Genomic DNA, 16,946 nt, shown 5'->3' with positions numbered 1-16,946 from the left:
GAATTTCCACATTTTCACACTTAGATTGTTAGGTGAGATCAAAGCTAAATTCTAATTCCATTTAGTTTTATGGAATAATTACTTTTTCTCTTTCCTGAACAGTTTCCAATTTTTCAGATTTTTCTTCTAAAAATCCACGGGGCACACTTAAGCATCTCTTCCCTGTAATTTCATAGTGTATTTGAAGGAGCTTTGCAAGAACCGTACGTAAGATGAAAGAGCACCAGGAATGAAAAAGGTCAGGTTCTTGAATCATATTTGTGACTTGCTAAATTCTTGGCGAACGCATTTATTCAAGAGTAAAGTGACTCTGGAAAACAATAATTTTTTTCAGGATAATAATTTAGATTTATTTTTAAAAAGAAAGAAGAGGTCTCTTGTTGACTTTATAAAGGAAAGGCAACAGTCAGCCATTTATTTGGCTAATTCATGCAATCCCTGAGCAAAACTTAAGCCCAGGTTACTTTGGTAGGATTTAAAGGAGTAAGACATATGTGAATAAAATGATATTAGGTCTATGCAATTCTGAATAATAAAATAAAGATTAAGATGGTAATATGCCCCTCAAGTACTGGTATTTAAACTTTAAAAGTCAATCAAGAGAGAAGATTAAGTGGCGTTTCTTTGGTACTAAAAATGTAAAGCTAAGACCAAATTGTTCTATTTTCACAGATTTAAGATATAAAGAATGATATTTAAAGACATTAAAATGGCTATTAAATTCTCTTCAGTTTGGAAAGAATTCCTATGAAGTACACTTAGAAGAAATCCCTGAGTATATTAAATACTCTATCAGTATCTTCCTTCATAAACAAAGAGGAATAATTTAAAAGCTTTGCAAGACATAAACACAGTACTTAGCTAAAGCAGTGTGCATTTATAAGACTCCCTCTGCAGTGCTTGTAAATCAGACTACCACATGCTCAAGAGAAAAACAACAGATTGCAAAATTAAAATGACATTTGAACACATTAGCCATTCGTAGGTAATTCAGAAAGCCATTCTCTTATGGTGTTTCTATTTTGTTTTACCCACTCAATATTGTTTTTCACTGTTTCTAGGATTTGTGCCCTAGGTTGTTCTCCTGCTCCAGCTTCTGGATATTTTGCAAAAAAGCTCTCCATCTAGAAAAGAGAGGGAAATAATTAAGAATGTCATTTGAAGCCCAATTTTTCTTCAAGCATTTCATTTGCAAACTGGATTTTGTTTCTTTCTTACAGGAAAATTGAGTATCACTGCAAAACACTAGATGCATCTCATGGTGTAGCCTGTTGCTCAGATTAGCAATCATTATCCTTGGCTTTTGGATTCCTGACGGCTTTTCAAGCCTAAGAGGCTCCGACAGGTTGGGGGAGAGGGGCAGCTTGCCATAGCACTGGCATGCCCATTTCTGCTCTTGCTCATTCTTTGTTTTCTGCCATTTCCCCCCAAGGTATTCCTGGAAAGTCTAGCTTGTGGAATGATGAGTTTGCCCAGATTTTCACTATAGAAGTGTGGAGTATTTTAAAATACCTTCAGTTCTCTTATTAAGGACTGGTAAAATAAAAATCTCCATTCAACCCTCCAAAACTCAGACCATAGTATTACTTGCCATCCACAAAAATAAGAATTGTTTTGTTTCTTAACATATATAAGCATCTTAACATTTCAATATCTAATACAATATCTATTTTTCCAACGTTAATAAACATTTTTCCTCCCTGGGAATTCAGAGGTTTGGGATTCGTTTTGAAATTCTAAAACTGAATTCTGAATGGACTCAAATCTTGATCAGTTTACACCAGAGTTACAGTTACTAGGAAAGGGGACAGAAACTGCTCACACTTTGGTGACCAATCTCAGCCTCCCATTTATCATCTTCTAAACTTAGTGTGTTTCTTGGTCACTAGAATTGTCTTCAGGTTAGAAAAAAATATTGCATGTTTTATTAGAAACAAGAATTACTTCTTTTTCAGTCTTCTGTGATTTGAATGGAGAAAATACCATTCCTATCTGAGAAAAAGAGTTCAATTTTGTCACTTTCTAGATAAATAGAAAGGAATTTGTCTTCATACCTGCCAAAGTTGTACTTCAGTGTTGAATGGCTCTGCTATGGTGACAATCCGGCCAAGATATCTATCATTGATTGTGAATCTGTAGAGAATTTAGAGAAATAAAAAGGAATATAAGTGCCCAGAGTTTTAAATCATTTTCTAGATTCAAACATTTCATTTTGTGTGTGTTCTAGTCACTTTCAAAGTAAGCTAAACATAGTAAGAAAACACATTTAACTTAGAATCATTTTATCCAAGAAAAATTCATAAGTTCTATGCTTCCTTCTTGTGCACCTCTTTCTCAGATATAGTAGACACATTATATTCCACATGTATGTTCTTTCTTCCTGCATTCATGAGTGCTCAGTTATGACTAAATTTCTGTCTCCATCAAGGTAGGTGAGGACATGTGACCCAATTCTTATCAATAGAACATGAGTCCAGTGATGTGTCCAACTTCAGCTCATAGAGAGAAATTGCTTGCCTTATGTCTTAAGTCTATTTTCCGTTGCTCAAGTGTTCTGTTGAACAATTAAGACTGGGTAATATATAAAGAAAAGAGATTTATTTTAGCTCCTGACTCTGGGAGGTCCAAGAACATGATAATAGCCTCTACTTGGCTTCTAGTAAGGGCCTTCCACTGCTTCAACTCATGGAGAAAAATGGAAGGACAGCCAGGCATGTGTAGAAGAGAGGCATCTGTGTGAGAGAGCAGGGGATATGCCAGGCTTGCTTTATAACAACCCACTCTCAAGATAACTTATCCATTCTCATGGGAGCTACATTAATCCCCTCACGAGAGTAGACTGCTTATGACCTCTTTACTTCTTAAAAGTTCCACCATCTCTCAACACTTTTGCATTGGGGACCAAGTCTAACCTGAGTTTTGGTGGGGACAGCCCATATTTAAAGGATAGCATCTTAGATTTCTTGGGTTTGTGAGTGTATGAGTGTGTGTGTGTGTGTGTGTGTGTGTGTGTGTGTGTGTGTGTGTGTAAAGACTTCTTGGTTTTTTCCCTTCCCCACTGCCAAGCTGCAACCATGGATATAACCAGTGATTCAGTGTCAGTCACACAGATCAGGAAATCGCTTAGGCCCATGGAACAGAACCACTCTGACAACTTGGACTATTCACTTTAGGAATCCGTCTTGGGAGGGAAACAGTTACTACGTCCTTTAACCTTCTGCATTTCTATGTTACAGCAGAGCAGCTCTATCTAGCACCATTATCCTAATATTCCATGCATCTTCCTGCAGGTACAAAACTTTGACTATAGGCAATATATTTTGCTTGAAAAAAGTGTTATTAGCTACTTGATGGTTGGGGGTTGTGATCCATATCAAGCTGACTAAATCTAAGTGCCAAGAGATAATATTGGAGATGAGATTCTATTCCTATCCTTTTCATATATTCACTCTTAAAGAGCAAGAATCAGAAGTTTTCTTGAACACCATAATACAAATAGGTATAATACAAGTACAAATCTCATCACAACTAAACAATATCACAAGAAAAACATCCACAAATTATGTATAAAACTTGACCACTGGAATGTTGGAAAGAGATATATAAAGCAATAAGCTAAATTTAAAATTTAAAATTATTTCATAGCAAAAAAAAATCTATATGTAGATAAACTGATAAAATTTTCTTTATACAAAGAGAACTTACCATAAACACAATTTAAAGTCAAAAGCTAACTAGGAATATGAAAATAAGCAAATATTGTTTACTATATAAAGAATCCTTACAAGGTGGTGAGAAGGAAAGATGTGCCCTGTGAGCTTAGCAAAGGAATGAAAAGGTACCAAGAAAAGAGAAAATGTTATCGTATGCAACCATGTTCTTCAGTACATTAGATCCAAGGCCCACTGGCACTGCAGGCTCCTTTGAATTTATATCCACCCAACTTTTCGTCCCTAATGTCATCAGACACCATCAAAAATGTGACTCTGAGGCATCTAGGAACAGTGTTTCTCAGACCCTTCCACCTAGCCCTCTGGAGCTGTTCTTTTGCAGGGATACTGCTTCTCACTTAGAGATCATTATTTCTCCACTCTTTTAAACCCCTCCATGCTCCTTCTGGTTATTTCCCCTCATGTCTGATGCACTTTGGCACTGGACTGCTGGTCTTTTTGTCTACTCCAAGCTATGCCATCATTCTGGGGTATTTCAAGCTCCATACAGATGACCAGTGTTATATGTTGGCTCCTTAGTTTCATGAACCTATTTCCAGTGATATTTTCTCCACTCTACCCTTACAACCAAATTCCCATGGAACCTTGGGATTACTCATAGTTAGTGTACCTCTAACATTATTAACTTATGTGCCATCTATGACATAATACACATTTTAGTTTCTACTATGACCATTCTTAGACTTAGCCTGGATTTCTGGCCCATTGACCACCCTTACCACCACTTCTCCTGGACCATCAGGTCTTCTTTTTTTTTCCACCTATTTCTTTATATAGTTTAGATACCATGGTCTACCATTTTCAATAACATTTTGATTTAAGCCATAAACTCTCTTGTTAGAAAGATTAAACTCCCTTGCAGTTTAATAATGCATGCCTATAAAACTCCAACTTTGGATGAAATCAGCTGCCTGTTTTCTCTGAATTTGTATCAGTTGGGTTAAGAGAAGTCACTGAACTGTCCCCATATTGTTCATTATAAATTCATGGATTTAAATATTAAATGAACCCTCACACTCATAATCTTCCTAATTACCCTAACTCAATCACTTTCACTCTCTTCCATCCTCTAAACCTATTACCTCTGTCTTCCCTTCCCCAAAGATGTCTTTGCCTTCTACTTCACAAAGAAAATCTACAATAACTCCTATATCATTAAACTTGACCACACAAGTACACCTGTCTTCCTCTTATCTATCATCTGTGCTTTGGTTGCTATTTCTGCCCACTTTCTTAAAAATCTTATTTTAAAATAATCTTTTTTTCTGTTTTTCATATTAAAATGTTCAATTCCTACTAGAACTTTCTCATAGGCTTTTAAAGATATTAAATACATTAAAAATATTTTCCATAAAAAGAAGAAAACCCTCTTCTTTGACTTGGCATCTTTCTTAATATTCTTTTTCTCACCTCCCTAGTCACAGTAAATCATGTCAAGAGATTTCTTCACTGACTCATTTTTTGATTTGTTCAGTTGGAGTTTGCCTGCATCAATCCACTGAAAAATTCTTTCCAAAGTTACGATTTTTAAGTTCATAAATCTAGGGAACATTTTTTAGTCTTCAATTTACTCTAACTTCAAGTAGGATCTGACAAGGGCTCATACCCTCCTTGAAACAATCTCCACTTTCACCCCTTAAAAGAGAAACAAAAGCATCATATGCAAAAAACTAAACACACGAGTCTCCTGTAAGCCATGTGCCTGTAGAAACTTAGGCTTTATCCTTGTCACCTTACTTTCATCTCTCATTTTCAATCTACTGCTAAGTTGTATTGTCTCTTCATCTTCATCATTACATTCCCCTAGTCTAGTCTATTACTGCCATTTCCTGGGACTATCACAATAGCCTACTGCTTTTCCCAAATCCACTCTGGCCCCTATCCAATCTGTGCTTCACCTTACCACCAAAGCTTTCTTTTCCAATGTAAAGTTCATTATTCACTTTTTTCCTTGGAAACCTCTTGTGACTTATCATTGCTCTTAGAACAAAAGCCCAAATCTTAACATGACTCTTGGCCTCTATCTGTTTTCTTTGCTGATAGCCCTTCAGCCAGGAATGCTTTAGTTTCTGTTTACCTAATTCATTCCTGCTCTTCCTTCAGCCCTTTCCTCAACTTTAATTTCCCCTTTAAATTATTTTGGTGCACCCTGAAATTCTTCCATGTTTAGTTATTAAAATTTTAAGTACATATGAGTTTGTGTGATTCTTAATATTGGTCTCCATTACTAAACTCTAAACTCTATGAGGACAGAGAACTAGGTCTGTTTCTCCCTACTATTGTATTCTCAATGCCAATCATAATGCCATACTGAATAAAAGAATAACAATTTAAAATAAGCTATTAGTTTTAACCTGATCAATTAGCAATTGATTTAGAAATATCTATATTGAGTATTGGAAAACTTGGAAAACTAGTCAGTTATTAGTAAAATTTTTCTGGATGACAATTTTGTAATATTTATCAGAAATCCTAAAAATGAACATATGTTTAACCCAGTAGTATTACTTTTAGTATTAATTGTATCCTAGAGATATTGTCAAAGATATTTAAAAAGAATAAAAAAACTCAGTTTCAAAGGTGTTGTTCATCAATACATTATTTACAGTATGGGGGAATAATTCTGTTGCCCAAAAGATGGAGATTGGATAAGTAAACTAACATAAAGCTATACATTGGAATACTATAATGTTATTAAAAACAATGTTGAAGAAGCATAGTTAAAGACCTGGAAAGACATCCACAATTCAAGATGATGTGGGAAAAAGCAAATTATATTTTAAAAATGTATGATTTCATTTCTTTGCAATAAATAAGCAGCCATAGAAAGATGACTCAAAAGCAAAGAGTAGTGTGACAACAGAGTTATTTCTAAGTGGTTTCAAGTAATTTAAATGTTCTTAATATTGTTTATCTGCATTTTGTGCAAAAAACGGGTATCAGTTTTGTAATAAGATGGGGATTTTGTGTAAGAATGGGGATTTTTAAGAAGGAAAACACATTGAACTGAGATTTTACAGATTCAAAGAGTCTTCTAATTGCAAGTAATAAGACAAGTTTTCAGTGACCTATAATTTCTATAATATTCCTCTCTGTTTTGTTCTTAGTGAGTAAATTCCTATTATTGCTTATACTCTCTCTTCAACAAAATTAGAGATGAGGGCAAAATAGTTTCTGCCGGGTTTTGAGGGGATGGGAGGAGAGGGAGGGGGTGGAGTGGGTGGTAAGGGAGGGGGTGGGGGAAGGGGGGAGAAATGACCCAAGCATTGTATGCACATATGAATAAAAATAAAAAAATAAAAATAAAAAAAATTTAAAAAATTAAATTTGAAAACTACCAATAAATAAGATGAAATAAAAACCACAACTATCTGTGTGAATGCTGGGAATGTGAGAACAAAATATATCAAGTTATATCAAGTGCAGAAAAGAAGGGGAGGTATGCTATGTATTTTTTGATTAATTTTTTTAACTAAAATAAGGAGTTTTTTAAAATTATCTTCTTGGACTTAACAGTTTTATATATGTATTATTATGTTATCCAATGGCAACTATTGTGATGCGTGCAAAACTTTTAATAAGTATTTATTAATTATTTCATTTATGAGATAAGGTTTCAGTAATGCTCATTAAGTCAAGGAAAATAAATAAATAAACAAAAAGAATCACCCATGTTGAAAAATCAAGTCATCTTGATTTTTATAGTTTTCAGTCATAAACTAAAATCAAATTTTATTACAGTTGTACCTAACAGCTTAGTATAAGAAACAAAAACAAATAATTTCCAAACTGTCTTTGGGACTTTGCGGTTAAGGTTCAAACTACTGGTTTGGCAATCAGTTCTCCTAAAAATTATAAGACAAAAGCTTTGCAGAAAAACAACTCATTCATTTCAGGGTGACAATAAGTTCTTCAGAAATAGAGGCAGCAAAACTACTGAAACTTGGAAAATGTTCAAGAGTTTGGAAATATTCATATAAAGCTTGGCTCATTTCTGTTTATTTTGTCTTATATAATTTCTCACGGGGGAAATTCTATTTATTCAATCTAAGGATAATTAATATTGCTTTCTTGTGTAACTGGAAGACATGTGGTTATTATAGTATTTTATGGCTAGGACTATTTGAAATAATACTCATGAAGGTTAGATCATTTAGACTATGAAGAAATATTAAAAGCCTTGGGCAAGGGTTTGGGAACCAGTTCTGGAAATGGTTTATCAATTTATTTTCCTTGAAAAAAATTCAGTTTTAAAATCTAATACACTTATTTGAAAGATCAGATGTTTATGACCTCTATAACATGCTAAAACCTATTTTCCTACTTTTAATATTTTAAGGCATGACAATAAACTAAATTTTGAAAATGAGAAATTCATTATTTGAAATAAATCATACCAGAGCTACTCAATTGGGCCTTGAACAATGCACTATTTAATAAATAATAATGACCATTCTACTTTGCAAAATAAAACATTATTTACGTAAGTTTTCATAATAATTCAAAAGCAAATATTACGCTTCATCTACATGAATGTCTTGTGGCATATACACACACAAAAAAGCTTTATGGTCTTTCAGCTAAAACAAAACACACATTAGCCATACATCTTTCAAAATGGCAGGTGCTACCTTGCATGATGTGAACTGTTATTCCCAAATAACATGTTCTTAATAGGTAGATTTACTTATTCTAAACCAAGCATTTCACAGAAATAATCATAAACAGATGAGCAATACTTATTTGCGTGTGTACACACTTGTGTGCACAGGCCAGTTTCAGAGATGGATTAACAGCTAAATTCACTAGCCATGAGTAGTAAAGGTAAAAACCTATCACAAATATAAGCAAAAGTGTAGAAAATCGAGGCTAAGAGCTAGAGATATAATGTTTATCTTGGAAGGAAAAGAAATGTGGACACAATGGCACTGGTGAAGTGGAGGACAGAAAAGGCAAAAGAAACAAACTGTAGTTGGTATTCTCATAAGACAGTCATTACCAACGAGGCAGTGCTGCTGGGTTGACGGAGAGATTAGGAGGGAAGAGAGGTTACTTCCTCCTGTGAGGATTACAGATGGCAAAGATGGCAATGTTTACACATTGACGGGGGACATTTATTTCTGCTTTATACACATTTTGTATTTTATAGTCTGTCAAAGAAGTGCCTTCTTAATAGAAATTGAGCATTACATTTCAAGAATCAGAACCAAGAACAAAACTAGACCCCAACATCACCTCCAACCTTCTATTGCCTGGGAAATGTAGTTCCCTTTTAAAAACTATTCAGACTACTTTAAGTTTAATTATCTGGTCAGGGCAGACAAAAGTTATTACCCATATAAGCGCAGCAAGATATATGGCTCTACTTTGAACCCAGGTCCAGGGATTTTCATTTAGTTTTCAGCAGATATTAATTAAGAACCAAATATGAGCCTGGCATTATGCTAGGTATTAGCACAACACACAATTATACTTTAACCAAACTAAAAATAGTGCAGTTTATTCATCTCTCCATACCTCAGAATCTTACAGAAACAGGAATTTCCAGAAAAAGAATTGTGACTAAAATTAACACCCCTGGAAGGAAAACACTATCCTTTACCTCTGATAATATGCCATTTCAGATATGGTATAGATGGTGGAGAAAGTCCATCAAGAAGAAAAGGAAGGAACTATGAGATGGAATCAAGCAAAGAGAACAATAGACCGTTAGCTGGTCCTCCCACCTGTCGACTAGATAGTTCCAGTTGAGCTGTATCCAATTCCAGGCCATGGTCTTCCCATAGCTGTTATATGAGATATATCGGATGACAGTAAACACATCCTGAGATTTAATAATGTTTGGGTCCTTGAGCATTTCCAAATACCTATGAGAAGCCAAATAGAGAAACAATTCCAAATGAACTTTTAATTGTTGTTAGCTAAACATCAATGCAACATAGCTTTCATTCCAGCAACTCAATTCTTGGGGCATCAAGTGACAAAGCAAGTTAAATATGACAAATGATGAAAGACAATGTGAAACTTTCTACTATATTTAACTGTTTTCTGTGTTTTTCTTTTTTAACTCTTTTTAAAGCATAATTATTTACATTTTAGTGAAACGCAAACTCTAGAAACATTAAAAAATTAAAATCTTTCAGAAATACTAAAAATAATAAACCACAAATTTTTAATGAGTAATTTATAAAAAGAGCATTTTTGAACAGAAGCACTTTTCTCACTTGCCTATTAGCCCAACAAATTAAAAAGAAGGAGGTAGTAAGTTAATGTATTTAAGTTCTTACTTGCTATAGGATAATATGTAAACCATGTTTGTTCTTCCCTATACTGTAAGGATCTACTAATATAATCTATGTGGCTAGATTAGTTGGCTATGATCATAGTGAGGCAGGCTAGAATTAGGGAAAGTTCAGGACTCTTAGAACATATATGACTTGATATTGTATTTCAGGGTGAACTTTCTTCTCTCTTTCTCTGAGTCTTATTTTCAATTGCAAATGTGTGTAGGTTATCCACGCCCACCTGGACCGGGGACCACCCATTCCCCTCCCTACTCATGAATCATTAGGGTTAAGAGTCACCAGGTTCTTCCCTTCTCATAAGTTAGTATGAGTTTTAAAAGTACCTGAAAAAAGGGAAAGACTCTCTCTCTCTGCTTCTGGCTTCCACCTGGCCCCACCATGCCCTTTTGGAATTCCCTTCCTTAACTTTTAATAAACTCCATTACATGTACATGTCCTGCCTGGACGCTTCCATGGGGGACACAAAGAATCTGGAAATCTTCTGATCAGAGACTGCTCACCCACCAATAACAACAGCATAATGCAAACAGACCCAAGATAAATCAATTAAATGACCAAATGTAGATTTCGTTAAATTTATGCTATGGTTTTACCAAGAATTGCATTTGTAGCCCAAGACCTTGCAAGTGAATATTGTCGTTAGAAAAGTGTTTCCAAATAAGAGCAGTACATATTTTATTCACAAGAAAGGCACCTCCAAAACAGATTATCTGTTATTGATAGAGCAGACATATTTTCATATTCTCCTAGTCTTGTTTCTTGATGGTTTCCTACCCATTGGTATTATCTCTATATTATTATCTATCTCATTCATATGAGATATTATCTATCTCATTCATATGAGATAGATAATAAATAACCAACAAAAGAACCAGCATTCAGCTTGAGTTGTGAGAGTAAACCTTTGTCAAAAAGAAAAGATATTTCTATATCTCTTACATTTTTGTTAATACATCAGGAGCCAGGCTATCAAAGATGACCATAGAAATTTACTCTTGAGACTCAAACTTTAAGGGAAGTCTGCGCTCTCTGGTAAACTAGAAAACACTACTTCTCCAGTCCTTACAAAAAAATCACACAGTTCACTATTTTTTGTACTATGTCCAACATGGTAGAGGAGAATGACAATACATCCTAGGTGAGGTGAATATACTAATGAGTATAAATTAACACTCCTGGTTCCTTTAACTTGTGGACTATGTAGGGGAGCTAGACATTTCTTCACTCTAGCAAAAAAGATGAAGGGCTGCTGGGAAGATATAAATGCCAACACAGATACTTCACAAACAGAAGAAACCACACTTTCATCTCTGTTAGACAGTGTTTCAGCAGGCAAAATGTGATCAATAAAAACCTAAGAGACTCTGGTCCAAAATAGGTAAACTCTTTAAGGCAAAACCATCAAGAGTCAGAAGTCTCTTTCTTCATCACTACAAGATAACTTATGTCTCCCTGTACAGGAGGAATATGGAAAAAGAAAGGAACTCTAGGAAGTTCAACATTTGTCCTAAGAGAGTATTAAACTACAGTTCTAGCTTAACAATTGATTTAAAAACAAGACTGGCAGACAAAAATGGCATTAGCTATTTTCTATCATGTTGACTCATCATCAATAACATACGAACTCTTTGGAACAATCAGCTAGAAAATAGATACTACCATTTTTTTGTACTTGCAGTTGTGTAGATAAACCTATATTCACATGAAACACAATATATATAGAATATTCCAGGTAAGAAAGGAATTCTAGGGAAGCCCTTACTGAGGCCCAGACTTGCTGCAGAGCTGCCTTCCCTCTGGTCATCATTCATAACTGAGATTGTAGATGGCTGAAGTAACATACTCAAATGAGGGATCTGTTGTCTCAAATTTGAAAATATATTACTGAGTCCACTAAAATAATATTTTTCATGGTAGGTAGTACAAGAGGCAGAAACTTGTCTTTCACCTTGGGGAGAATGTCTTGACATGTAACTAGAACATTGGACTTCCAGAAACTGCACTGGCATAGTGAGTCCCTGAATTTTTGGGCAATTCATCTTCTATCCTCTAGTCCACAAGATTCTTACCAAAGCTTCTAGTGTACTTGTTAATTTACTTAACAGATACAATCAGTACAATGCCATAATGGATCAATATAATATCTGGGTAGATGTCAAGAGGATGACATTCTTTATTTAATCTTCATTAAGTTTATATTAAATGATACATAAAACCTAAAAGTGTATATAGTATGGGGGTATTTTGTGGATGCTAATATGATCAAGCTCTTTATAGATTATTTTATGGCAGAGTGCAGAACTGACATATAGCCCTGAGATAAAATGGGGAAGGTATATTACTGGCCCTGCTAGGTAAAAGAAAATGACTTCTGATAGTCCTTTCAAATTGATACTGTATTGTAATTTATTATTTACATTCTGTCTCTCCCATGAAGATCTTCCAAGGAAAGATAACATATTATGTTCATTTTTATTCCCAATCCATGTATCTATATATAGAAAGAACACTGTAAGTATTGGTTAAATGAATGAAGTAGATAACTTAGACACCTAACTAAACGAATGAATTAAGCTAGTTAATTTGTGGAATAGGTATAGATGTGAAACAGATGGTAGGGACCCACTTCTCTGTGGGGCCAGGAAGAGTTAAGCACTGTTTCAGAGCACTGTGCAACACCTGAAGCTGCTAATGTTAGTGACAAGCCTTCACTGTAAGTTCCCTTTGGAATGCTTATTTTTCTGGTAAGTGTACTCAGCTGATGGGGGCTGGGTGATTGGACTTCCTAATGGTAACTCTTGGAGTCTTCTTTCCCTGGGGACCTGGCTGCCTTGAGCAAAGGACTATCAGCCAAGCAGCTAGCCAGATTGCCCTCATTCCAGCACTGGCTGCTTTGAAAACACTGCAAACATCTTGAGAAAGCTACACACTGAAGCACAACTCTGGCTCCTGAAGGCTCTGTCCCAGCAAACAGCTAACGTGGGGCTTTTTGGCTTTATAAGCCACAGTGATCTCTAGATGACTCTGTAAGTCATTTCCACACAAGCCACAGAGGGAGCATTTCCCTTGGTGGCCCAAAAGTAGTCCTGGGAATGGTGTAAACACAGTCCTTGATTTGAATAAGTGACTGCCATGTCTGGTGACATGAGGGACTGTCATGATTGGTGCAGCCTCTTTTGTCACACCTCCAATCTGGCTATATAAGCAGGTTTTTTGGCTCACTTTGGAGTCAGCCAGAAGACACCCTCCTGTGCTGTCAGTTGGTGTTGCAACATTGGGTCCAATAAAGACTTCTCTCAAGTGGTCTTTCTTACTTATAATATGAAGGAAAGAGAAGAGGAAAAGAAGGACAGAGATGAGAGCAGTAGCAGAGACACCTGCAGCCATCCCAGTAGGAACCAGAGTTGACATGGATGCCTGTACTAGTGGAAACTGGCAATGGCAAGAGTAGTATCAGAGCTGACAATGATAGGAGCAGGGCTGACATCAGTAATCAATCAGGGCCAGCTGCAATGGTGTGAGTGGAGCTAACACTGGTGGCTAACTGGGGCTGGCAGTGGTGGTAGTGGCAGAGCAGCAGTGGTGATAGAGAGCTGGAACACTTTCTGTTGCTAAAGCTGTCGGGCACCCCAGTCCTGAACCCTGGGGTGCAGGAGCCATAGCACTTTGCCATCCCAATAGATGAAGTGTGAGATGTAGAAAGTGCTTCAGACCCCGACACAAGTGACAACACTTGTGGCTGTAGGGCTAGGGTCCCAGCACCCAGCACCCACACAAGAGCTTCAAAACTAGAGGGCATCACCTGCTGCTGTAACTGTATTAGCTGTTGCTGCTCACAAAGAATTACGAAAACCCACCAAGGGCCTGGAACAATTGGAGGAGTTTCTTCTTGTCTACCCAAAATTCCTAACTGAGTAGAGCAGAATACCAGCCAACTAGTTTGGAAAAGATGGGCTTTAAGTGATCTTTGTATCTTCTGGGTAGTATGTAAATACATGTGAGTGTGTGTGTGTGCGTGCATGTATGTGCCTATGTGTGGGCCTGTTGCGAGTGTGTGTGGGATATATGTATGCACACTACAGCGGATATTCTTTTCTTTACTGACAGAGCACAGTTTTGGTTTTGGATAATTTGATATCTTTGGTCCTGGGGAATATAAATTCCTACCTCAGCCCCAGAGAATCAGTTAACCCAAATCAGTCAAAGGAAATCAAGTTCATCCTAGTCAGCAAATGATCAAATGGAAGATGCAGAATGTAACCCAGAATGATCCAGTGTAACTCAATCTGGATTGTGAGGGAAAGTGGAAATAATTGTCCTCTTGACATTTAAGACAGAACCAGGGGGGAAGAACCTCTTCTGCTCCTGTTCTTCCTCCATTCCACATCTTTGTGTAAAGACATCAGCATGCAGATCTGGACATCATGAGACACCCAACACATTGAGCATGGCAGAACAGAAAGAGAAGGAGCCTGGGCCCTGGATGAAAATGTTAAGCCACCACCCACAGCTGGAAACTACCTACCTCCAGAATACTTTCATAGGAGATTTCATCTCTTCATTCTTTAGACCAGTCTCACATGGGTGTTTTGTTTGTCACAGGCAAAAGGAGTTTAGATGGATTTTTTTTAAAAAGACATTATACTTTATTAATCAGAGTCACAAAGAGACTGTGACATATAAATTGGTAAATACCATTCACATAAGTGAAATAAAAGCCCAGCTTGTGCTGGGGATATAGCGAAATGACAGAGTACTTACCTAGTATACCAAGGGCTGGAGTTAGATCCCCAGCATGACAAAAAAATAAATAAATAAATAACAATTTACCTTCCCAGAAGAGTAACATCTTTCACTGATGCTAATCCATAGAGCAGTTTTTCTTTTTCTTGAGCTAATGTGGTGTTCAGGTATTTCTGTAGCATATATTCCCATGAGGTCTCATTGCCAGAGTTCTGCATTCCGTAACGATATACCAGAAGCCTGAGGTTCACAGGAATACTAGAAGAAACAGTGTTTCAGAGATTTCATTAACTCATTTCTCAGTTTAAAGTTTTCCAGAAATGAGAGCAAAATGAACAGTTACCTATAAGTCTCAGTTAGCCAGTCCTCAAATTTCTGGGAAGCATTGTCCAAGGCATCTGTATCTCCCATCTTACACGCAAACCCTAACACAGAGGCCCGGAGTAACCTTAAAAAACAAATAAGCACAAATCCAGGCCCTTAAGCACTTTTCAAAATGTCTATAAGCACATGAACAAACGTTAGATAAGTATATTAGTTTTTAAAAAAGGTGAGAAATAACTTTGTGAGGTGGTCGCCATTGTCCTCCCATCCCAGAGTGTCAGCAATGGGCTTCACTTGTCTTCGGAAGTAGCCCTAAAAAAAAAGCACCAGGTACCATGAGTAATCAGTTACTACTTATCAACAGTCTCATTTATTCTAATCTGAAGCTCGTGTGGATCTTTTCCTGCTAGTTCAAAGAGCTTGAGGTCTGCCCTTATAAAAGGAATTAATCTAGTTTTTAATCACATTGTAATTTTGCTTCAGTCCTGAGCTCTTTCTTCAATCCTGGATCTTTTTGTAATGTTTTATAAAACTTTGGGTGAGCCCCTTTTAACTACCCTTTCTTAGTTCATACCTAATACATAGGGGGAAAAAATCTGGCATTGAGATGGTTGTTTAAGCATTGATTAAATAATAAAAATAACAGGTATTTAAAATTCCACAAGGTGCTCACTCTTTATTATTTTGTCCTCACTCTTTTATTCCATAGGCAGGCAAGTGCTGATGTTTTTACTTTATAAAGGAAATTAACACTCACATATATTAAATTATGTTTTTTCAGGGACTTTCACTTAGAGGTGAAAGAACTGGAAATTTAAATTCAGTTTTAAATCCAATTTGAACAATTGTTTAAAATTGTAACTGTCCTGCCAAAGTACAACAGAAATCACAAAGAAAAAGTATTTAGAATACTATTTTACAATAAAATACTATCTTATAATAAAATCATAATGTGGAAATAATAGCAGTATTAGTAAGAAACTATGTTATATTTTGGTAAGAGTAAATTCTTTTTTTTTTTTTTTGACAATACTAGGGTTTGAACTGAGGCCTTTGCTTTTGCTAGGCAGATACTCCATCATTTGAGCCACAACTCCAGACTTTATTGCTCTAGTTGTTTTGGAGATGGGATCTCACTTTTTGCCTAGGCAAGTTTGGACCACAATCCTCCTATTTTACATTTCTCACCATTACTGGGATGACCACTGCATGCCATCATGTTCAACTACTGATTGAGATGAGGTCATGTGAACTTTTTGCACTGGCTGGCCTTGAACTGCTATCCTTCTGATCTCAGCCTCCCAAGGACATAAGATTACAGGCGTCAGCCACTGGCACCCCACATTCTAAATTCTTTTTTTTTTTTTTAACAGAGATAGAGGCATTTAAAATAGGTTATAGTGAATATTTATAGTTTAAGGTATTATAAATTTTAAATAAAATATTACCTTATGCAGTATACTGAACCACAAATACTGTTACACTTCAGTTGAAAAAAGAACAGTCTCTTGGCTTTGACTACTTGAATAATTGGGCTTTCTTTTGATTTCACTTGGCAGGTAGGTATGCTTTGTGTCCCCCTAGAGCTTCTTCCCTAGAGACTACCCTCTACTAATGATTAAAAATTTACTTTCATACTATATCATAGTGTTAACATCACCTCTATCTCAGGGTACAGCTCTTGATCATCTTCAAACATGCTAATGATGTAGGTTACAGCTGAGATGGCTCTCTGCCATGGTAAAAAATCTTCTTCCATTCTTAGATACTTGGTCAAGTTCAGAGCCACCTTATAATTTAGAAGTTGAGCTCTGAGAAAGAAAAAAAAATTGCACATGTAATT

General features: G+C 36.1%; 1 protein-coding gene across 1 annotated transcript in view; it reads right to left on the bottom strand.

Annotated features, from left to right (window-relative positions):
- Window positions 1–324: 324 nt before the first annotated feature.
- Window positions 325–16,946, bottom strand: part of Enpep (glutamyl aminopeptidase) — a 92,094-nt gene continuing 75,472 nt past the window's right edge. The window contains exons 14-20 of the mRNA XM_074041542.1: window positions 16,764–16,914; window positions 15,342–15,415; window positions 15,123–15,227; window positions 14,867–15,037; window positions 9,458–9,598; window positions 2,055–2,133; window positions 325–1,124 (exon numbers count right to left, since the gene is read on the bottom strand). Coding sequence (XP_073897643.1) covers window positions 972–1,124; window positions 2,055–2,133; window positions 9,458–9,598; window positions 14,867–15,037; window positions 15,123–15,227; window positions 15,342–15,415; window positions 16,764–16,914 — 874 coding nt within the window. The 3' untranslated portion in view covers window positions 325–971. The remainder of the gene's footprint in view (window positions 1,125–2,054; window positions 2,134–9,457; window positions 9,599–14,866; window positions 15,038–15,122; window positions 15,228–15,341; window positions 15,416–16,763; window positions 16,915–16,946) is intronic.

The sequence above is a fragment of the Castor canadensis genome, chromosome 9 (genome assembly GCF_047511655.1).
Source record: "Castor canadensis chromosome 9, mCasCan1.hap1v2, whole genome shotgun sequence".
NCBI lineage: Eukaryota > Metazoa > Chordata > Mammalia > Rodentia > Castoridae > Castor > Castor canadensis.
This window is presented reverse-complemented; position numbering and strand designations above follow the sequence as displayed.